Source organism: Mugil cephalus, chromosome 12, assembly GCF_022458985.1.
Source record: "Mugil cephalus isolate CIBA_MC_2020 chromosome 12, CIBA_Mcephalus_1.1, whole genome shotgun sequence".
Lineage (NCBI taxonomy): Eukaryota > Metazoa > Chordata > Actinopteri > Mugiliformes > Mugilidae > Mugil > Mugil cephalus.
In genome coordinates, this window is record NC_061781.1 from 3,391,083 (window position 1) to 3,415,450 (window position 24,368).

Genomic DNA, 24,368 nt, shown 5'->3' on the forward strand with positions numbered 1-24,368 from the left:
TCCGCTGCCTCTGACTTTGATAGCAGTGGCATTCAGTAGCGGCAGGAGCTTAACTGTAGGTGTGTCAGTCATGTTATGCTTTCAAAGATCAACAGCAAACAAGCACGGAGAGAGGGAGTAAACACATACCTGATATCTGCTGTCATCCCGTAATGGCATGCCAAGGTATCGCTCAGAGAACGCCGACGCTGTACAAATGAGAGGTGATACGTTCTTAACAGTGCCACAAGTAGACAGTGCTTCAGCTGCAGCTAAGTACCCGAACGAAGAGGAGTTCCTGTCATCCTGAGCTCAAGTAAAACAGTTTCAGTGAAGAGGAAATAACACCTTGTGCAAGTGAAAGAGTCCTCTGTGTCTTATGATTACAGAAAACGTTCCATACTCTAGTCCACAGCCAAGATCCTCACACCCCTCTTTTTAGGGACTTTCTCTTACAGATAAACATTATTTATAGCTGAAGGCTAATGTACAATAAAAATGCAACATCTATACTTCACAGAAACAATGCTTTATCTGTACTTGTTGTGTCAACTCTGTGCAGGATTTTAAGGGAGATGTACTAACCGTAGAGCTTCCAGTCAGTCACCGGTGACATCGCACATGCACATTTAAACAGGCTGTCAGTAGACTTGAGCATCATTAATGTAATGTATGCTCCATAACCCTGAGCAGGAAAACATAAAACATTTATTCAACTCAAATTGCAGCAGTATGAGAATAAATCTTAAATCACAGCCATGTAAACATACAGTTTTTCCCCCACCCACGTCCATGCATTCCCTGTATAAGCATATGGAAAAATGGCTAATGGGCTCACCTTTCCAAACACTGCTATTCGCGTCCGATCAACGTATGGAAATGTCATCATGTACCTGGAAAGACACAAACATAAAACTTCAGCTGTAGTTTAAAACACATTTACAGCATCTAAAAGCCTAGAAACGTTTTGGTTTAAGAATGTTAAAATGTTCCAGTGTCTGCTTTAAGGTAAACACCGATATTCTTTACAGCCGCTGTAAACATTTCTGGTTTACTTTGACCTTTGGTATTGATTTTTCTTGGGTTTTCCGCTCTATATTTTCACTCAGAGCAAAGGAGCTGAGTCACAGAACCTATTATATTTACAGCCACTATACTGTATGTAGTGGCAGAATAAGTCCTTGTGCTAAACCACTGCATAAGGAAGGTCGGGGGTGGAAGTAATAAATTCCCATAACAGTGACCATGTTGGGTTGCACTTGTATTTTTTTTTATTATTATTATTCACAATATAACACTTCACACGCTGCACTAAAAGCTGCAAATCAGGAAGAAAAGTCACATGAAAAAAATGATGGCAAAAAAAACGGATCCAATGATCACTCATATCGAAAAGGTGCATGTTTGAACCTTTAAAAACTCTTAACTCTGACACACTTCGACAGGATTTCATTGTGTGACCATTAAAAGTAGTTCCTGGAGGGCTCTCGTACCATGTAAACTCAGAAGAAGTATTCATAAAATTATTGGTTGATGGCTGCAAATTAAAAGAAAAAACCTTATTACCAGAGTGGAGCAGATAAAATGTACAGCATGGGGAATTTAGCATCAACTGACAAGTGCACACAATGAAGATGCATGGGAGGAGGTTGCAAATAAAATCACTGTCAGCCTCATTGTTTGCAGCCCCCTGTGAACAAAAGTGCTTTTAGAAATAACAGCGAGGAAGAAAGCTGGAGAAACAAATTTAATTGCATATATCGCCTCTAAAATACTGTAAACCCCCAGATCTATCTGATTTATATATTTACATATAAGGCTCTATATGCCTCATATACAAGATATTTATTGGGAAATTGAAAGATTTTATTAACATTTTATTTTGAACTTTTACAAGACTGAAAAAGGGTTCTATAATCTGTAATACAGTGAAAAAGGATGACATCCTCCTACAAATTCTAAAGGGAGTTACAAAGCTCTAGTCAACGGAGAATTCCATCGAATGTGTTGCCTCAAACTGCGAGACATTTAAAAGCAGAATGAAATGAATGTGATAACATACTCTACTGCTGCAATCTGGTCCTGAACATCAACAGTTCCCAGTCTCTGGTATACTTCGTGCAGGATCCTCTGACCCTGGAAGCCGCTGCCTCGGCCGTCCAGGCGGGCGACAATCACGTTGTCTGAACTGACCAGGACGGAGTCCCAGCTGATTGAGAAACGGTCACTGACAGCCTGGCCACCAGGGGCACTGTCACTGAAAAAAGAGGGTGAGTATTCAGTTAAGAAATTCATTAATTCATTCATTAATTCATTCATTCATTCATTCATTCATGTATGTAACTGCTTGTCACAGCCCACCCTCTTGGTTGCAGGGGGGTAACACAGAGAGACCATTCACACTCCACGTCAACCAGGGTAAAATATACTTTATTTATTCTTGTTTCTGGATGGCAAAAGGGCACTATGGAACACGCAAATAAGAAATGTTGGTTAATACAGGTTTATCACTCTGCCATGTAAACACATCATCCTCTCAGTTCTGAATTGTCTATTTACTGTTTGATTATTCAAATGGATGTGGACGTGAAGAGGAGTAAATCACAGGGCGCCACAAAGCTACCCTGTGATTGACTCAACATGACCCCAGTTACTCTGTATACAAATTGCTTTACTGTCAGGGGTTTGATTACGACCGGGCCCTCACACATTAAATATGCATACATTTTCCCTCCTGTAATAGTCCCGCGTTAGTCTCGATAAAAGTGTCAGACGATGTGACTCATAGAATCTTATGTTGGAAATACATACACCAGCAACAGCAGTCCATAGTGGCGGGATTCGGAGAAGTCTGGTGGGTAAGAGATCTTCAAAGGTAAATCTGTAAAAAGAGATAAAAGAAAAGCCACTCTATCCGTCCTACAGTTCATCTGTGATTCACAGTATCACGACAGAAGCCAGTGCTTTATTCTCACCAAAATGTTCCATTGAAACTGTTCTGAAATCAGTCAGCTGGATCCTTTTGTACTTCAAGGCAGCCTTCAGCATAGAGTTGTTCTCAAGGATATAGTAATCTGTGAAGATGAGGTGTTAGATGTGTTAAAAGTACAAAATTACTACTGTCAGTAATCCAGGTGATACTGCATATAAATGACCCATTATAACACGAGGAATTGTCTTTAAAGCCAGTGATTTAATGATACGACATGGAAAACGTCGGTATCTGAGTTTCATAAATTGTGTAAAAACTACTCTTCTGCCCTCGGGCCAGAGGTGCAGGAGTGTGAAATGCAGGACTTCAAGACTGAAGAAGCCGTTTTTCCCCTCTGCTATCAGACTCCCATACAGCTCACAGGAGTCCATAATCATAGACTAAAATCATGTCATACAATGCGCTGTTGACTTTGTACTGTCAGGCATTTGTTGGATCACAAAGGAATACTTTCATTGTACATGGAAACATGTTTCTGTACTTAATTTTGTTTTCTGTTTTGAAAATCAGTAGTAAACGTCCAAATCATGACTATCAAAATGTACATGGTTGCTCTTGGTTTCAAATCAGAAGAATGCTGCATGAATTAATAATAATTAAACGAGCAATAAAATGACGTTAAAAGGTTCTATTTCTAAAACGGCATTTTACGCCCTGCTCGTTCTGGCCTCAAAATCAGGACCCCTGCTATGCTCTCCACACATAGTAAACAATAAGTCTGATTTGGCCATTTTTTCCATTCAAGCCATCTGAGAAGCAGCTAAATGAAATGGAATTCTTCCAGCATTTCTAATGGAAAACCCAAAATCAATAGACGTCTCATTATGAAACCGCCAGGGGCCTTGAGTTCCCAGCTGTGGATGGAGGGCCTGTCCAAATAACCCTGGGCAAATTGCTTGCTTTTCTGCAGCACAGCTGTTAATTTTTATTTTTTTTATTTTTTATTTATTTATTTTTTTACATAGGCGGGCATAGGCATACAGTCCTGGATAACAAGATCGAGGAAGTGTGCCCTGAAGGAAATGATACAATGCGCGTGCAGTTTGTGTGTCCGTATATATACCAACAAATGTGAATCTGTGGACTTTAGTCGGCTGCGATAGCTGAGGTTAATGTGGTCGCAGAAAACCTGATTCAAAAGGAAGAACTCATCAAGCCCTATTCAGGTTTGACACAGACTACATCTGAAAAGACTGAGACCTTGGTCTCATCATCCATCAAGGCACTTGCTGAACAGTTTATAGTCAAACCATGGGAAAGAATTAAAAGCTTCAGGTGGTGATATTTAGAAAAACTCTACTACTGCCTTCATCTTCCAGCAGGGAACAAGTACAAGTATACTTCCACCTAAATCATAGCCTACAGCTAGAAACATTATTTATTGCCAGTTAAATCCAGACAGTTAAAGTAGGATACTGAATGAACAAGTGAATGGAGAGTGTGGGGAGTGAACTCAATGTTAACTAATGTTAAGTCAGCTATACAGCATTACTGCACAGCAGAATGAGCTATTCTAATGAGGTCTGCACCATCACTGTCAAGATAATGGCAGCTCAAGTCTGCTTATATGCTTTTGAGGGAGAAAACTTGAAAATGCAGTTTCCCAAAATTCGTCACGGCTCCTGCCGACATTCCAACACAAACCAAGAGAAAAGAGAACATAACTCCTATAATTATATCTGGTATCCGGTAGGTTTGGTACACCAATCAGGCAGAATGCTGACAGAAGTATATAGGTATATAATTATATAAGTATATAACTTTGACCATCTTGCGACAATTCAATTTGAGAAACTTTAGGACCTGGCATTCATTTATGCAGATGTTACGATGTTAAGAACAGCACAAGGTGTTGAACAGGCCTCCAAATTCAGTAGATCCCAAACTGATCAATTATCTGTGGGATGTGGGATGCCCTCATTAGGCGCTTGTCCATTATCTGATGATATCTGATGTCAGAACAAGGGAGACCTAGACAATATTAGGAAGGTGGTCATAATGTTATGCCTGGTTGGTATAACAGACACTAGTTTGAAAATCTCTAGTCTAAAATACACTGATATGTTGTATTTTTAGCTTCATATTTAGGACGCAGTCACCCGTCGTACCTTAAGCCAGATCAGATAAAAGTGGCTAATATGTTGCACCAAAAGTGAAGCCACTTCGTGAGGATGATGGTGAGGATGCTGATGAAGGCTGGCCACTCAACTGCATTTTATGTATGTGTATGTACCACATTAAGTAAAAAGGAGTAATAGAAACAAGAAAACAGAAGCAATTCAGAGGTGCCAGCCGTAACAAGCAATCGTTAGCCTAATAGCATAATTGCTTAAGTCATTTTTTGACTGACTGTTACAATAGCAATACAAAACACCTAAATGCTTGGTAAAAATTGTGTTTTTTCTTGTTTTCTGAAAACGTTCCAATATGACTTGGGATCCTAAAAAAACATTTTCTACACCAAAAGAGATATTACAGATTGTTTAGAGTGGATAATGTTACCTTGTCATCTTAAGCCCTGCTCATGATAATATAGAAAATACAAAATGCATTTCCATGTGTCTGTTTATTTTTGATCATTTTGTTCCTTTGTAAACATTAAATTCATTCAGATTAAGGAAACTTGGTTCTTTTGGAATAATCTACCTTGTTCAAGTGTGTTATCTCTTTTTATGAAATGTGAGATCCAGATGAACTTACTTGAATTGTTGAGGCTGTGTAAGATCACAGAAGGAGCTCCAGGACCTAAAAAGAGAGAGAAAAAATAAGGTTGTGAGTAATTTAGGCAATTATACTGGTTCTGACTATTGTAATCCTGAATGAGGGATCATATGTACAATGTATAGATAGTAACTGATCATTCTGTAAATAATTCCAGTAAAATTTGACATTCTTCAAACTAAAAAGATTACTATGTATCTCTAACGCTGTACGCAGCTGCTACGCAAAATTATGTATGTGAGCTGCTGTCTTGTTTTCTTAGTTGTGCATGCCAACATGCCTACCTTAACTGAATCAATTAAGGGTCAAAGGTCAATCACATTCCCTCTCTAATAGCCTACAGTGTCAAATTAAGATAAGAGGATGGTGGGCTTGCTCAACCTCAGCTACAGTCTTGCAGTCTACGGCACACGATCACTACACCTAATCTTGTCATGTGGTTTCACTGTGTTATTTCACGGCAAGTAGCCACAGCATCTGAACACTAACCATCTTATCATGCAGGACTGTAAAATGCCATGACAAAATGTGTTTAAATTGCTGTCCTATTCATACCATAGCTCATAGGATTTTTTTCCTCCTATGTCCTTCCTTCACTTATCTGTTATTAGGCTGCATTAGCTTTGACCTTTGCTTTTCTTGTGTTGTTTCTTTGTGTGCATGTATCTAGTGGAAAACGAGAGAAAAAAAAAAGACAAGCAAGCCATGCAGAATTGTTTAATGTGTGGGCTTAAAGAGCTTGTGCTGCTCTGGATGAGAACAGGTGATCCTCTGAAGACAACAGGTTTCTCCATTATTTTTTATGCTTCTGGGGAACAAACAATTTAATTGTCCAGTACGTCACTATGAAAAGTAAAATCCTTGTGAGCTCATCTACTCATAAAAATTCAAACAGTATGCAGTACCCCCCACTAATGAATGAAATACCCAGTAAAGCGACCTAAACCGGATGATACATGACACAGAACTCATCTCGCTGATGAGAGATTAATCTATAATTGAATTGTTGGTGAGTGACATGATGATCAAGCCCTGGCAATGAGTAAACAAATGCTGGGTAAATTAGGAACATAAAACACACGGTATAATCCCCAGCTCAGTTTAAATCAAAGCTCAACAGTGCACGCAGACACTATCTGAATGTGTAAACCATATTTATCCCAAAGAAAAGCTGATGACTTACACCAGCTGCGAAGACGTAAAACAGGCATTAAGTATTCCTGCCTGCTGTCAGACAGTGACCGCTTTGCGAGGAAGCTGTTCAATTTGCCATTATGTCAGTATCTAAGCTAAGCATCGGCCGCTACTATGCACTGCTAGTGACATGGCAGTCATGGCTGCTCGGTTCAGGCTGAGCTAGCTTGGTAACGTCTGAAACCTCAGAGGCTCCACTGCTGCTGAATATTTTAGCGTTGCTCCACTGTTGGCATCTATTGCATCTGCTTGCTTGCAGGTTATGGTGTGCTGCTGGCTGCTCATATTCCCATTTCCATTGTATCTATCTATCCATCCAGCCTTATCTCAATCATATTTCAGTCGTCACGTGTTGCCGGAGTCAAAGAAATTTGCCTGGGTCTTCATAATTAACACTGAAACACATTGTAATGATGCTGTTCCTTGAACCAATCACATTTTCTTAGGCCTTCTCTGTGGCCTACGGAGAGTCGGAGAGCCACTCCGTTTAAGCCAAACGTGTGGTTCATGGTCATCTGCTGCACAACCAAATCGTGCCCGTTTTGATAGCTATTTGTTGAATCCACGATGGTGGAAGGAGGAGAGGCTATCGATTTGACTGTAGATGTTCTTAGAAGGGCGTTTTCACAGTGGACTTGGAAGGAAAATCTGGGTATTATGAGGAAAGGCTGCACAACTCAGGAGCTTCCCAGCCAGGGAAAAGGTGTGTCCGCCACTTTCAGGTTGGTAACTATGGGTGCTAACAGGCTAACACGCTCACATGCTCAGAGGAGAACTCTAAATATTTCCTTAAGTTCTGGTGAGTAACACAAATTATATTTGCATCTTTTATGTATTTTTGTTGTATTAGCTTAACTATATAGTAAATGAGACCACTACCTCAATATACTTCCAAGTTTAAAATAAATGATAATAATAATACTAATACTAATACTACTACTACTACTACTACTACTACTACTACTAATAATAATAATAATAATAATAATAATGAATAACTATGATGTCTTGTATTTAAGGTTTACCAGTATTGGATCAATCGCCGTTTCACTCAGTATCGTATTGGAAAAGAAATCAGTGGTATCGAACATCACTAATATGTGGCACTGCAGTGAGTGACAGAAGACTTTCTTGCTTTAGTAATGATATTCATCTCTCTGTACGAGATACCTGTCTATGATGCAACGTCCTGTCCTTATGATGTTGTTGATACAGCCGTGGCGTAGTAACAATTGTATTAAGAGGTTAGGTTGGAGGTCATTAAAGGCCTAGATGGAAAATGCACAGGCTGCCACTGGTTTCTAATACTTCATGATATTTAGTTGATCACATTGTCCATAGATTGATTCTGAAAATGAATTCCTGTTTTGGTTCTTAGAATTGAGAAGAGAAAAGGATAATCTTGCATAAAATTTGATTTTGTTACTTAGTCCAGGTACATTTTGATATAGTTACATGCTATTTGTGTCTGGCATCACTCCAGGAGCAATGAATATACGACTTTCAGAAGCAATCAGAGACCTGGTCAGTGACATTACACTTAAGGATATTTCCCTTGACTGTGTGTACTGTTCCTAGTATCCTACATGTGGACCTGAGGGCACAACGAATGATGTTTGAGCTCCTTCTGGGATGAAAGGGGCTTTGTCAGCATTAAATGCAAATTGAAACATGCTTGTTGGACAGATTCAAGATGGACCTAAGATTTGATGGCCATGTATAACAGTTCTTGCTTAACCAATAACTCCCACATACAGGGGAGCCATTGATGCATACACAATATAATTGCAGAACCATTAATGCAAGTTTTAATTGTCCATGTAAAGGTTGAACCACCACTGACACAATCGGTTTTGATATTTATGTCGCAATTATGTTACAATCAACTTCAAAATGAGTTTTATATACACTTTACAAGATGTTATGGATTTAGCTCTGGGCTATGGACAGACAGCCTTACTCTTCCAGTACAGCGTAAAGACTCATGAGATGCAGGGCAACTAGCTTTCCCTCCCACCACATAAAAACTGTACATGACTTTGGTTACTTGTTGATTATAGCAGGAAGCAGAGCAGAAACATGAAAAAGCTGTGTTTGGATCAGAGCTGAAATGAAAAAAATAGAAAGCAAGAACAAGATCAGCCTTTTAAAAAAAACTATTTTTAGTCTAATAGATAATTTCTCAAAGATCTAACAACATGAGAAAGGATGCTGTTGGTGGAAGCAGACATTTGACTGCACTTGTAAGCTTGTCGTAGCTTGTGCCAAATTGCTGTGGTTTTCCAAATCACACCCACTTTTGAAGAGAAACCCCTGAACACTTTTCTAATAACACTCCCAAAATTATGTCCCACTCTTTTAGAAGTGTGTCACTTTATGGAAGCCAAAGACACCCCGGCTGCTATTTGACTAGGAATTTAACAGCAGGAACTCCAGAAGAGCTTTAAAGTGGGGTGTTTAATGGCCTACCTTTGCAGTGGAGGATAATGTGCTGGTTTGCGGGGCTGATGTCAGCATCAAAGAACAGACAGTGAGCTTTATTTAGCTCACATGTTAAACACCGTCGAGGGAACAGACCCACGGTTTTAACGCTGAGGAGAGAAGTTGACATAAAAAAGTGAGACAAAGTGAAAAAAATATCAGGAGTGGCCATCAGTGGGGAAAGTGGCATTACTTTGTCTGAAGTATGGCAAAACTATGTCTCTAAAGAGACTAAAAGTAACAATAAATCATATCCAGCTATGTATTAGTAAGTATTAACTGTCTAATCATAGCACCCCTCTAGAATATAACCAAGGACATTTTACACAATTACATGCACATGAATCAATAATGGAAGCTTTGTCCATAGACGTCCGTACATTTAGTTACTATTAACAAAGTCGTAACTTTCTGACTACACACTGGAAGCACTGCAAGAACGAGTACCTGAAGAGCTGGCGTCTTCGTGGTGAACCCTCGGTGCTGAGGAAGTAACTGTCAAGAGAAAACAAAAGACAACAGACTAATTCAAACACTGAGATCAATTATCTTCTTGCCTTCTTTAAATCATAATTTTACATAAAAGGTGATGTCCCTTCTGAGATGTAAAGCAAGGGATCCAGGTTTATTCTGTTTTTTTTTTTTTTTTTTTTTTAATGTTCTGTCTACAGCTGGTCAGACTCACAGGTTGTCAGTGTTCTCATCGTAGGCGACGATCTTGGTCACCTCCCAGTTCCCTGATGTTAGATGACGGACTTCATTTTGATCTGCTCTGAACTGATAGAATCAAAAGAAGGGTCATTTAGTTGATCTTTTTCTAAGAGCCGTTGATTCTGTGTATTCAGCTACCAGGCGTATGAATACAATATTATTGAAAACAGTGGTTATTTGTTCAAGATAAAGATTATCATCATGCAGTTCGCTCTGATAGCGGTAAATGCCTCAATGAAAGTCAAACTGACTTCTAAATGTGGTTGCACAGGATGTTGTGACAACATTCTGTGGACAGGCCGCTAACTGGCGGGCTTTCCTAGGTTGGCTGCAAGCTACTATAGAGCCTGCAGTATGAGCTATTGTCAGTGAGCAACTCTCTGCAATGTCTCCATCTTGATTAGTTGTGTTGTTCTAAGGTCACACTAGGCTGAAGTCATAAACAAGTTTTTTGAAGAAAAAAAACACCATTTTTCTCCCCTGGATGTCTGTCAATACAACTTTCAAAGCAATACAACTTCTGGTTCTGGGGAGAGAAATGTTTCACTTATTGACATTGTTATCTTTGTTGTAAAAACCAAACATCATGTTAAAAAAGTCTGAGGAAGCCACATCTTTGCAATTGATTTTTGGGGTAGCTTGCTTTTGCTTCCTCTGCACAAGCAGATTCAATGTGGGTTCAAGTATATGCAAAACTAAGAATATGACAGTGTGATTCTGAATGGTTGTTTGTCTGTGTTAGCCCTGGTATAGACTGAAGACCTGTCCAGGGTGTACCCGATGACAGCTGGGATCGGCTCCAGCGACCCCCGCGACCCTAGCGAGGAAAAGCAGTAGTAGAAGATATGTATATGTGTAAGTAAACATATTTTAGGCACAACTCATGTGTGTTGAAAAGCCTTGATATAAGCTGTGCTTTCAGCTAAAAATGTATGTTTATCTGGAGATTTTATGACCAGAATACTGGAGGGAATACTGCAGGGAATACTCTGGGAAAAATTTGCTGTCCTTTCAGTCTGTATGCGTCCTCAGGCTGACAGTTGGGCACACAAAGTGTCAGGCGTCAGCATGGGAGTCCTAACACTGGCTAAATTATAGGGCGTTCTGGGGTTTTATTTTCTGGAGGGGTTTATTGTCTACTTTAGCGAACGACAACAAATTAACTGCATGAACTTGATTAGCTTAGCAGCTGAACACTAACCCACCATCTTATAGCTTATCTGGGTAGCAATACACCATATCACACTAAACACTCGTAAGATATTACCAACAAGATTAGAAAAATGTAACTGGTCTGAACTGTGGCATCCTACGATGTCACTTCTCTCTTCGCATCTAATCCCACCACAAGAAGCCAAAGACTGTATGGAAACAGCCGCTACATATTAGCAGAGCCAGCCTTAACCAGAGGCTGAGTGGGGGTGTCTTTACATAGAAATGCAGCAGTACCATGTGGCTAACCCCGGTACAGAAGAGACACAGTAGAGAGAAGATCCACGGCTGCCCTTCTGGGTTCAAATCAAAACACAGGAAGTGGAATGCTTCCCAGAACACATCGACGTAATGGGCGGCAAGTTCAAGTTTACTCAAAGGATCTCAGGGAAAATTCTTTGATTTTTGGTTTGCTTTCTCGGACTATAAGGTGCACGCTGAGGATGACAGAAGTCTCAGCATTGAAGTATACAGAAAACCCAGACACACAGATCAATATTTTCTATTTGATTCTCTCCACTCCCTGGAACACAAGCTGTCAGAGCCTTACACCATTGTGCTCAGAATGTGCCCACACGACAGAGTGGAAAGAGAAACACTTAAAAATCACTAAAATTCATGGGCCTTTGTTAAAACCACAATAAGACATGGAACAGAGTGAAAAACAACAATAAACGGAATGACTTGGCTCCCACTGAAGCATTTCAAATCATTGCAAATGGCAGGAACTACTGTAGCATTTCACTGGTGGTCTCTAATGGGTGCTGTAGTTCCTGTTTCATCGCCGAAAGTTGCTTGATATAGCCACATAAGCATTTATATCAAGCTGCTAGCATATATAATTTAGATCACTAAACTGTGCAGCAGTGTAGGAATTTTTACTACATGTGGCTATATAAACAGCTATTTTATCATCAGGGAAGGTATCATAAATTGAGTATATGAATTTCCTTGATTATGACAGCTCTATAATCAGTGTTTCCATGTCAGCATCATGAACGTTAAAGTCAAAACTGTAGCTTGATCCTTTGTGTGTAAAATCTGTGGCTAAACACTGAAACAACTTAAATGGATTCTGACTTGAGTCTCACCTGTGTGGTGAACATAGCTATGTGATGAAATTCTCCACGTCCTCCTTGTTTGACCGGGACCGTCAGGAAGAATCTATTGCCATCTTTTGAGAATACAGGTTCTTGGGTCTGTGCAAAGCGAATACGTGTTAATTTGCATGTTTACATTTAATTCAAAGTGTTTAGCTCCGGATGTAAACATTGGATGACAGTTTCTCAACCAAAGGAAGTCATGACGCTGCGAAGTAACCCGTGTTCAGAGGTGGACGTCATGGACTGTCAGAGGTATCAACAAGTGGATAAAACAATGGAAATGTAAATGGCCTCCCCAAACCTCATTATTTCTAAATATTTCACAGATTTTTTGTGAACAGATGAGCATTTTGCGGCTGACTGTTGTGTGACTGAGTGGTCCCTTTGCTGGGAAGGAAAATGAGTATCTAGCATAGCCTTCAGTGATGAACCATTTACCTCTATTTGTAATTGTAAAAGAGGCATGGGTTAAAAGTAGCGATGTAAATTTACAACATGAACAATTTAGTCCTTGAAAGCAACATTTAATGTCTTCTGTGGCTCTTTCTACAATCCAAGAAAATAAAAATAAAACAAGTCATGTCATAGTAGATGATAGTAGAATAGTAGAATTACAAACTGCAGACATGATGTTTCAGAGGGCAGGAAAAGTTTAATAAATACAGGCTATTTGTTGCATTGTAAGGGATGCAGAGTTTTGGGAATTTTAATCCATACAAAGGACCGAATGTCAGGATATCTGGTGTACGTAACTGCATTTCAGGCCATACTATTTTACTTTTAACCGATTATCTGACATACAGTTAGTATATAATGGACAAATAACTGTACATAACAGTTTATAAAATGCTTAAAATGAATTCCACGTTGGAATGATGAATAGTGAAGATTTTCAATTTTCAAGAGCTTTTGTGTGAGCACTTTCTTTGCTGAATGTGGGGTTTTCCCTGTAAGCATTGCTTTAGTGGTTGCTGTGGCCAATAGAAAAATGTGCCAATAAAAAAATCTGCCTCAGATGCTGAGAGCTGACCCAGAATGGGCCTTCAACTGCAGTATACTCCATGTTATGTTACAATTGTATATAAAAATCTCTCTCTGAACTTTGAGTCAGTAAATGAATAAATCTTAGATTACCACCTTAACAAAAGCAAGCTAAGTTGAGATTCAGCATCGTCAATAGGTTAAATTACCCACTACCATGGCCAAAGTTACATGCACATCTGGAGGACACTGTGATCAAATCCTGCCAGAAAATTTACTCTCCACCTCTGTCACTGCTTGGAAAAGTGAAAAGTCTGGAGCAGACGAAAGGAATCAATAAAAAAACTACAGGCAAAGGTTTTCATTCTGAGAAACAGTGCATATATTTAATTACTTCACTATAACAAGAAGAATAGAAGAGCTGTGATTTGGCCCTGCTTATTATTTGGTGCCAAGCGAAAGGCTGATGATCAAACTTTTGGACAAGAAAGGTAATTGTGTGTTTTTTTTTTTAGATACTTCCTCTAAGATACAGAGATTACTAAAAGTGTGTCCATAGAAATACACAGAGATGAGTAAGTTCTTCTTTCCGTTGAATGACTGGAAAAATAATGAGGCAGACAAGACATTGAGTGGAATTACAGCACTGGATTGCATACTTTTCAATCCGATACTTATGAAGAATGACACAAAGAATGAAAATAACATTACCTGCTTGGAGAGCCATAGCTCAGAGCTTTCTTCGTGCCTCTGAAAAACATGTCGGAGCAAAATGTCAGACGATCGTTAATTCACCCTCCGCTAGAACCTCTCTTTCTGCGTGCTTCTCTAGGCCTCTGTTTGATACACAGAGGTCTGAAAACGGCCAACAATAGAGTAACAGTGTAATCACATTCTTTCCCTGAATGATTGCTCTTTTATATCAGCTAAACCTTAACTAAAGTGGTATATTTTTCATATTGTGTAAACCTTGTTTTGGAATGGCACTTCAGCGTCTCATTTTCCAGATAGAATCATCTGTCACATAATGGACCCCTTATTTTGCAGTTTATTTTAACACGCCACGGGGGACACCATTCCCAGTCTGAGCCCTCATTTCCAACCAATATGCATGAGCAGGAGCCAGAGTTTTGGCAGGAGGTTCTGCGCGCTGTGTCCAGGACTGAGCTAAGCTGCCTCTTGGCTGGGTGGCATGTTTATTCGTGCAAATCACACCAAATCAGGAACCGCAGGACTGGAGAGCGCTCTGTTGAGTCCCACAGTTCAACTGCGGGGTTAACGCTGTTCTGCATTATCCAAATACGGAGAGAATATGGAAGGATTTTGCTCCAGATGCGCTGCAATTTCAGAAAAGTTTTCAGGCCAAATGATTAGTAATCACAGTAACGCAGTGGTTTTCAAACTTTTTCAATCACACCTCATTTCAGAGGTCTGAATAAAATTATGTCAATCCACAAAAAACTAGCACAATAACCTGTTTAACATTTTGGTGGTTTTATGACAAAGCACCATTCATACTGTTCATCATTGCATAATGTGCAGAACATACTGATTTGAAAAGAGATTTTGCAAAACCCATTAGAACATCCACAGATTGAAGAAATCTCCCACAAAGGATAGTTTGACTCTGACCTGATGAAATTGGTACTGATGTTCAGTACATAAAATATGAAGTAAACGCTTCATTCAATGATCAGATCCTGTCATATCATTTAAAACAGAAATTATAATAATAATTCTGTACAGTGTGAATGATGCGTGTCTACACAGCTGCTGAAAGGGTCAGCATGAATGAAAGACCTCGTCATTCTTACTGACATCACCTTCAAGTCACAGCAACAAAACAGACTGCAATCAATCGAAGGACGGAAATGACTTACAATGAAAAGCACTCAGACTAAAGGAAACAAACAGGGGAAACAAGCACCACCAGGAGTGTTACCTTGGCGATCAACGATGCAAACAGCAAGGCCTGATCAAATCTAAACCTTGTGAAAAGCACTTGACTTAAATATTTCTTAATGCAACTTACAAGAAGTGTGTGTCAATTACCAGCATAACATTACACTGAACAGAAAATTGCATTTAGCAGTTATACAACAACAACACACACACACACACACTGACCGTGACGCAGGCTCCGGTGGTGGTGTCACACACAGTCAGGATGGAAATGTTCTGGGCCCGGTTCAACCACCTGACAGATGTCTTTGTCTTGCTGATCCACTTCACCATGGTCACATAATGTTCCCTGTAAAAACCATGATAATTACACCACTTATACTGAGTCCTATTATTATCTCTATGTCGGCTTGAATAATGAACTTGAGATGAATTGCATGGTATGAGGTACCATATATTTCTTTAAGCAATGTCTTGTAGGTTGGTGAAACGAAGAAGCGCACAATGTGAAAATGACTGTCGGCAGAAATAATGTGAAGGTTGTCTAACAATGTCGAGCTGCTGCTTTTCTTTTATTTCTTTTCCACAGTGTGTTTTCATGGTGGTACGTGGCATGCCACTGTTACAGTAGACTGTCAAGGTGCATTCAATTGTATGAAATAAATTTCTGCCACACAGTGATGCAAGATCTCTAAAGCACATGTTAAACAGAAATTAAAAACTTGTACCCATTGTGAGGCTGTTAGCCATTTAGGGCATAGGGCACTCATTGAAATACTGATTCAAAAATTCAATGAGTGTTATGTAAACATGTATTTAAACAATTAGACATATGAGCTTATTCTGGCACTTGTCAACATACACATTATCACATTACCTCATACCTAATAAATCAGTTATGCTCAGCGTTCATGCAGAGGTGGGCGTTGCAGACCACATTTGAACCTGATTTTACCTGAGAATGTTTCCTTGATCTTCTCTGATTAGCTGGGTTAAAACCACATGTGTCTAAACCTCAATGAGAGTCACAGGAACGGAATTTAAAATGTGTGCTGAAGTCACCAAAAATGGTTCCTTGCCCCATAAAGAATTATCTGAGAGGAGAGGTCACAGCTCCAGCAGCTGCAGTGCAGGAGCACAGCACGCTGCAGCGTGTAAAATTCCCCAATTAAAGGTCTAGCGAGGAAAAACGATCCTCTAAAGTTTAAAATGTCAAAAGTTGTCCCCTTTAAGTGGCACTGCAGATGAGGCAAAAGTTTGACAGAAAACCACAGCTTCTCTCACCGCAGCTTGAGTGTCTCTGGAGGCATGAGCTCCAGCGTGTGCGTCGGCCCGTAAAGATTCACTACATAGAGCTTCACTGCTGGGTTGGGTTGGCCAGCCTGCGTGCAAAACCAGACATTAAACAGAAGCCTCACATCGTTTTAGTGGAAAATACTGTATGGAACACCAAATGCCAAAATGTCAACTCTGACTTATAAAGTGCTGCAAAATTAAATGACATAGAGCGAATAATTCATTGGAAGCAGCCCTTTAAAAAAGCTTTGGCACGCGCTTAGACTAGTATGCACGCTTTATTATGCAGAGACTTTGACTAAATAAAGAGCAAAAACAACAGAAAGAAAGCTGATTAAATGGAAAGCACTGGAGAAATGCCCCACTGTAGTAACCGCAACTGTAAATCACAAATAAAAAGACACATTTGCATTTGTTCATGCTTTCATTGAGAACATGTGTGACAGTTTGGAATTACAATGGTCATATCACATTCTGCTCGCTATTCAACTTATTACTCATTCTGCAGCTTTTGTTTTTCTTTCTTTTTTTTTTTTTTTTTTTTTACTGACTTTAAATCAGCACAAATGTCTTAAATGTCATGGCTACCTTTGGGTAGGGGTACTGCTTTCCTTTTGGGTATGTCATGCCGGTGAAGCGAGGTAAAGCCATGTTTGGCACAAGAGTGTCATTGAGAACCAGGAAGGCCAGCCTCTCTCCATCAGGAGACCACCAGTGAGCCACATGGGTCTGGAGGATCTCCTCTGTTTGGAAATACACCCAGAATCATTTTTTATTCACAATTATTCATACTATTTATGGATCAGAAAATGAGAATTTTATGTTTTGTATGTTTAAATAACTAATAAATAACTTAATATAATGGAAAACACATCTTATGTTGAACAGGCACAAACTCACTCTTCAAATACCGAAGTGCAACCAAACACAGTGAAATGGATAAAAAGAGCAGCTAGAACTTAAATGGTATTAAATTAGCTTGAAAATTGTGGTTTAACCATTAATAATGGCTACATTATTATACTTGACAAAATAATTAGGAATAAAGGGGAGGGGAATCAGGCAAATCAGCAGAGCAGTTACTGTGGCCACTTGCCGTTTTAGATTTAAAGATTTACATAATATAATTATTTTTTCGCCCTGAGAGGTGGGCTAAAGTGGCTAAGTGTATACAGTGTGTGTTTGCTTAAAGCACATTAAACGGCCCCTTGCTTCCAGTGGAGACATATCTGCTGTGGAACAAACACCATGAATATTTAAATAATGCCTTTCTGTTGTTTAAACAGACATATACTTAGTTTAATGAGACACTGTGTCAACGGTTTGAAAGTACAGTGGCTATTCATCAGATACGATAATGGTTAAAATCCAGGATGGCAAACCTTGTCAACGCCCATAATCACACATTAAGTTTAACATAAAAGGCATGTATTATCCTCATAATGAATGGAAAAGCTTGTGATGAAATGTACCTTCATAGAGCCAGTCAGCAATCCCATTGAAGATGATGCCTTCCTTCCCTGAAGATGTCAACCTAAGAGAGTTACTCTTGACATCAGATTGATAGTAGATGTTGTTTTCAAATATGTAGATCTGTAGAAACAAAGAGCACACAGCCAAAAATGTTAATGGAGCACTAGAAAACAGATTAAAGGCCACGAGAGAGTGGTGTGAATGTTATCCCAGTCCAGGTTTTGGGCTGTGGTGAACATTTAGTAGATTAACAATCACTAGAAATACACACAGGATCTGCTCAAGCATTCAAACCATCCTATTAGGATTAAAGGTGAAGCTAAGTGATTAACTCTAATATACTGTGAACTGTATTTGCTTATTAAAGCTGTAACTCTTCCAAACTATTCAACAGTAACTCCAAATCCCAAAAGCAGAATAAAAAAAATGCCTCAGTGTTGCGCTTACGCACTTTTGCAAGATATTAAAATAAATTGCACGTATGGCCACGTGTTTTCATTATGCAGAGAGACCGACAAACATTCACACTCACACCTACAGACAATTTTTAATCACCAATAAACCTACCAAGCATGTATTTGGACAGTGGGATGAAGTCAGAGTACCCGGAGAGAACCCACACAGACACAGGGAGAACATGTGAGCTCCACACAGAAAGGCCCCATGAATTCAAACCCAGAACTTTCTTGCTGTGAGGCATCAGTGCTAACCGCCACATCACTGTGCCACCCCACAGGGATTGTTAAAGACAGCAAATACAAGTGGCCCCGATTCCTTTCTCCCGTGGAGTGCCTGGGTACACCTTTGAGACATAGTGAAGAACTTAGACATCGAGGGAGCATAGAGTTGGGCAGCTGCTCCTTTGTGGTTCAGGCATCTGATTAGGATGCTCTCTGGGTGCCTGCCATTGGAGGTTTTCTGGGCACAACCAACCATTTGGCAATTCCAATGCATTCCTAGGCCAGATGAGATACATAACCACTCAAATGTGTTTTGGATCTATCCATTCTACCAGTTTTCCTATCAGTTAGATATGGCCAGATGACCCTCAATAAAAAGAAATACAAAACATTACTGGGAGGCCATATTTAAGAGGAACAGGGCAAAGGTATGGACTACCTTGCTTAACCTGCTGCCACCAACACATCATCTTCTGCAATGAAACTGTCATTTTTATAGCTCCGCCCATTAGCTTATCATGGCAAAATGTTATGGTAGGAAACGAAGAAAAAACAAAACAACTAAAACAACAGATACAGATGTGGATGTGCGGTTAGGAGGTTTCTTGATGTTGCCCACTTGGATGCACAAAGGGACTTCGAGACATGCATATGCATGCATTAAAAAAAAAAAAAGTTACTTAACTCTGGTGTGTAACTCATAATTGAACCACTGCATCAAATGCAATGTTCTGAGAACATCTGTGCTACATCAGTCAGATCCGTCAGTCTCGTGACCTCAAGATTATGGAGCTTACTTGTACAATAATGTGGAGAATCTGGAGACTTTTTGTCAACTAAGAAATAAACTGCATATATCTTAAAAAGAATTGTTCTAGGTTATACAAACTTATGAGGTGATCTCTATGATGTCGATGAGATAACATACTGCTGTCTGGAAGAATGCAGGAGCAAGTTACGTTGTAGCAGATGAACAGTAAGACCCACTGTACATTGCACTATACAACAAGGATGTCTCGCACCATTTGTTGTGCAACGATCTAAGCATTCTTTTCCACCTTTCACCCAGAGGATAAAACAATACTGGACTTATCTGTCATATTTGTCAAGTCCAAACCCAAGTTGTCGAACAAGGAGCGGTAAGTCAACCTCTCAAAGCAACACAGCCTGAGTCAGACTATAGCAGAAGCTGTTTTTGGCATTTCCAGGGAGCTGGAATCCTGCTGCCTTCTGCAATCCTACATCAGAATTAATTAGCAAAAAGGCTTCCTCCATGCACTGATATAACCTCACAGACAGCTGAGCATTCTGGTGTCTGACTGGAAGACGTCAAGATAACATCAGTCCAGAAGACAGTCTGTCCACGTGCCGAAAGAGTTCAGAGAGATGATTTAACTGCAGACCCACTTCAAAATCACTATCTGCAAGAAGGAGAGTCTTTTACTAAATTTGCCAGGGCTTATTACCTCAACGGTGGAGTGAAAATAATCAGCAGTGCAGCAAAGTTTTATTGCTGCAGGTTTGATCATATTATAGTGGCTGGAATTGTTTCAAAGATCTGGGGTTCAGAGACACACACTCAGACGGTATCAAAATAAAGATTTATCTCACTACCTCTTGAAGGCAAATAAAGTAACTATTTAAAAGCAAACTTATGATTCAAAACCAATATAGTTATAATGATATATTTGCCATGTTATTTAAATCTTAGTGTGAGATTTACGATTAGAGTGACAGTTAAAGGATAAGGGTGATAACTGTGGGCCTACACTGTGCTCCGTGATGATCGTAACTTTATGACTTCAAAAGAAAGGGGAAGTTATATTATGGCATGCAGCATATAGTGCAATTGTATGTAACTGTAGCGTATCCTTTATTGTACTAAAGTGTTAAGGCACAAAGTACTTTTCTCATAGATGAGTACAGTAAAAAACACAAAACCGAGTAAAGATGATCTTGGAAAATATTTTATATAGATTCCAGTTTACGGGCAGTGCAGTGTGATCCACCAGTATGTGCCAGTTCCAAGCCCGAAAAAATGGTTTATTAGGGTTACAAGGTTTGCATCAGGAAGGGCATCTGGCGAAAAAACAAAACAAACATGCAGATCACAGCAAGTTGATCAGCCACTCAATGAAGGTATGGGAAAGAGTTGTTGAAGCGAGGCTAAGGCAAGTGGTTCAGATCAGTGAGGAATTGTTTGGTTTTATGCCCAGAAAGAGCACCACAGATGCAATTTTTGCTTTGAGAGTGCTGGTAGAGAAGTACAGAAAGGTCAGAAAGAGCTGCACTGTGTCTTTGTGGATCTAGAAAGAGCATATGATAGGATGCCAAGAGAGGAACTGTGTTACTGTATGAGGAAATCAGGTTTGGCAGAAAAGTATGTGAGGGTGGTGCAGGACATGTATGAGGACAGTGAGACAGGGGTGAAGTGTGCAGTCCGAGTGACAAATGGGTTTAGGGTAGGGATAGGGTTGCATCAGGGATCAGCTCTGAGCCCCTTTCTTGTTTGCAATGGTGATTGACAGGGTGACGGATGAGGTCAAGCAGGAGGCTCCATGGACCATGGTCTTTGCAGATGATATTGTAATCTGTGGTGAGAGTAGAGAGCACGTGGAGGTCTGCACTGGAGAGAAAAGTAATGAAGGTCAAGAGGGAGAGGGAGGTGGGTGGAAAGGTGAAGATACAAGGAGTAGAGATAGCCAAGGTTCAATTAGTTCAATTACCTGAGGCCAACCATCCAGAGCAATGGACAGTGCACAAAAGATGTAAAGAAGAAGGTACAAGAAGGATGGAGTGCGTGGAGATGAGTGTCAAGACTGATGTGTGACAGAAGAATAGGCACAAGAATGAAAGAGAAGATTTTCAAGACAGTAGTGAGACCTGCTATGATGTATGGTTTGGAGGCAATGGCACTGTCTAAAAGAAAGGAGGCTGAGCTGGAGGTGGCAGAGATGAAGATGCTGAGATTTTCATTGAGAGTGACCAGGATGTACAGGATGAGAAATAAGCAGATCAGAGGGACAACTAAGGTGGAGCATTTTAGAGATGAAGCTAGAGAGGCCAGGTGAGATGGTTTGGACATGTACTGAGGAGAGATGGTGGATATATTGGACAAAGGATGTTGGAAATGAAGCTACCAGGCAGGAGAAAAAGAGGAAGACCTCAGAAAAGATTCACGGGTGTAGTGAAGGAGGACATGGAGACAAGGAGGACTGGCGTAACAGTGGAGGAGGCAGGGGATAGAGTGAAATGGAGGCTGATGATCTGCCATGGCAACCCCTGAAGGAAGCGGCCAAAAGAAGAAGAAGTGCAGTGTGATCCACTGAACCATAACCTGGAGTTTGTCTAGCCTGGAAGCCACACAAAATTTCTCACCCATGATTTTTTAGTGGCAAAACGTTGTTAAGGAGGAAGGTGCTCGGCAAGTTGGGGGTACCCTGCACATTTCAACAGGCAGTGGTTTCTTTGTCTAGAGATATTAGGTTAGTGGTGGGTGCCACCCGCTGTATTTTTTTGGAGGCCCTTTGTTAGTTAGGTAGGTAGGTTTTCGTTTGTGTGTTTTTTTTCTACCAGGTGAAGGTAGCTTATGCCTCATTTTGTTTTATTAAGCAAAATTTCTTTGGCACACAACCTTTGTTCCTTCAGCGATTCATTGACTCTGTTGTATATTCTTGAGTTGTTGTGTTACTGTCCCTGTTACCCCGGACACCTTCCCAGGGACGTAACATAACGTAATTAATGTTTTCTGCTAGAGTAAGACTTTGTTAAATGACACTGGGTGTCATTTAAGCACGCTCGGATTTGAAGTTCTGAGTTTATAGCTTATGAAATGTCTTACTGTTTTTATAGAGGTGAAACAAATGGATACTTTTCTATATCCAGTTCTAGTCACTCTACAAACCCTCTGCCACAGGTACTCTAAGAAGGTCTGCCATATAGCGGATACAGTATAAGCTGGTAGTATGTTCCTGACAACACTGGACTACTAACAGGATAGGTTCTCGGTGATAGAATCTGCACACAGGCTACTAACAGGGCCATGATAAAAACAGAAATGTACCCTGTATTTTTCAGAAGAGCGAAATCAGAAAGTAGCAGCAGGGACTAGATGTCAAGACTACCTGATCCATGTTTACATCTGTGTTTGCCGACAGGATATGACAGAGCGTTCTGCCTCTTTTACTCTCTACATCGACTGTTTACTTGCATGCAAGTAAACAGTAAGCCTGCTCAAACGTGATCGGTAAATACTACTCAGCCAGCCCGCTGGTACCCAAATCGTGTATCGTCCCTACATTTTCTGAATATCCATATGCAGTTATCCGTTGATAGACATTGTCAATGTTGTGTGATACTGGCAACTCCAATTCATATTCTACTGGTAAGTATGAGGCATAACACACAAATACCAGAAGCATTGCTATGAGGCTCACTGTCAGCCTGTTATGGCAAAACACATGTCATGTCATTGTTTCCAAACGTGCACTTCTGCCTTGTGATGTTGTATTGAAATGTCGCTCAAGAGAATCTGTCTACCTCCCACCTTCTTATCATCATAATGACTTCCTAATGGACTTGTTTGAATTGTGCTCTAGTATTCCCTGCTGAAATATGCAAATATGGACAAAGTGGATCTTCCATGCTTTAAGCCATTTTGCTGTCAACAAAAAAGCCTTCCCATCTGTCCAGTTAAGATACATAAAAATTGTATGATGGGAAAAAAATTGCATTTAATTAGGGTCCCTCAAAAATGTGGGCTGAGGGACATTATGGGTAGAGCAGGGAATTCTGAATTACAAATGCCGGCACAGTCTGCACAGCAACAAGATAAAGATTGTTTCATGTGTTTTTACGCAGGAAAATACACACACAGCTCCAGATATGTTGGAAAGTGTCATGGCACACCGTATCCCTGTACATATGGCACAACGTCATCTGCAAGGCTGGAGTTGAAGATAAATCCCCATTATGTGTACTCCACAATCACAGCTCCCTTCTCAATACAGCATTTTAGTTTTCTATGGAAATACTGAATTGACTATTGGTCGGACATCTGATAACAAATGCTGGACTCAGCACAAATATGCTGGAGTTGAAGGCAACAATACAGAGCAACATACAGTATGATTCTGGGTTTGCATCATTCAACATGCATGGCAAAAGAAACACAATATTTCTCATATGTGTTTCCACCTTGATTAATAATAGCCATCAAATAACAGTGACTTTTCATTGTAGTAGATTTAACTTATTCTCTAAAAACAAAGCTTTGGCAGCAACAAGACACAAACCACACACAAATATCTTAATGCAGTTTAACCTTCATTAACCTTTTAAAAGCAAACAAAGTAAAGCGAAGTGGAGCTGAAAGGCAGATGTAGGTTCTCACCAGTTGTTGGCCTTGCACTCCCCAGGCAGCGTACTGCAGGACTGAGTTCACCACCTCAGGAGGATCCAGCTCCCAAACCTCCCTAAAAAAACAAAACATGAAAAACTATTACGAAACTTCTCTATTATTCTATTGAGCGGCAAAGGTCTTGATAAAAGCCAATACATCAAATTGAATGTTTTTGTTGAATGTTGAATTTTGGACACATTCTCTTAGACTATTTATTATTACACTGAAAGAAAAAAAAAAGT

At 39.9% G+C, this 24,368-nt stretch overlaps 1 protein-coding gene across 2 annotated transcripts in view; it reads right to left on the reverse strand.

Annotated features, from left to right (window-relative positions):
• The window catches only part of LOC125017361 (inactive dipeptidyl peptidase 10-like), a 179,458-nt gene that overhangs the window by 3,764 nt on the left and 151,326 nt on the right, over positions 1–24,368 (reverse strand). For both annotated transcript variants that reach the window (XM_047600393.1, XM_047600394.1), the window contains exons 7-23: positions 24,118–24,199; positions 18,045–18,165; positions 17,161–17,315; positions 16,561–16,658; positions 15,502–15,625; positions 14,086–14,124; positions 12,382–12,489; positions 10,053–10,144; positions 9,815–9,862; positions 9,356–9,477; positions 5,672–5,716; positions 2,955–3,053; positions 2,791–2,860; positions 2,042–2,236; positions 818–872; positions 565–664; positions 130–188 (exon numbers count right to left, since the gene is read on the reverse strand). In XM_047600393.1, coding sequence (XP_047456349.1) covers positions 130–188; positions 565–664; positions 818–872; positions 2,042–2,236; positions 2,791–2,860; positions 2,955–3,053; positions 5,672–5,716; positions 9,356–9,477; positions 9,815–9,862; positions 10,053–10,144; positions 12,382–12,489; positions 14,086–14,124; positions 15,502–15,625; positions 16,561–16,658; positions 17,161–17,315; positions 18,045–18,165; positions 24,118–24,199 — 1,612 coding nt within the window. The remainder of the gene's footprint in view (positions 1–129; positions 189–564; positions 665–817; positions 873–2,041; positions 2,237–2,790; positions 2,861–2,954; positions 3,054–5,671; positions 5,717–9,355; positions 9,478–9,814; positions 9,863–10,052; positions 10,145–12,381; positions 12,490–14,085; positions 14,125–15,501; positions 15,626–16,560; positions 16,659–17,160; positions 17,316–18,044; positions 18,166–24,117; positions 24,200–24,368) is intronic.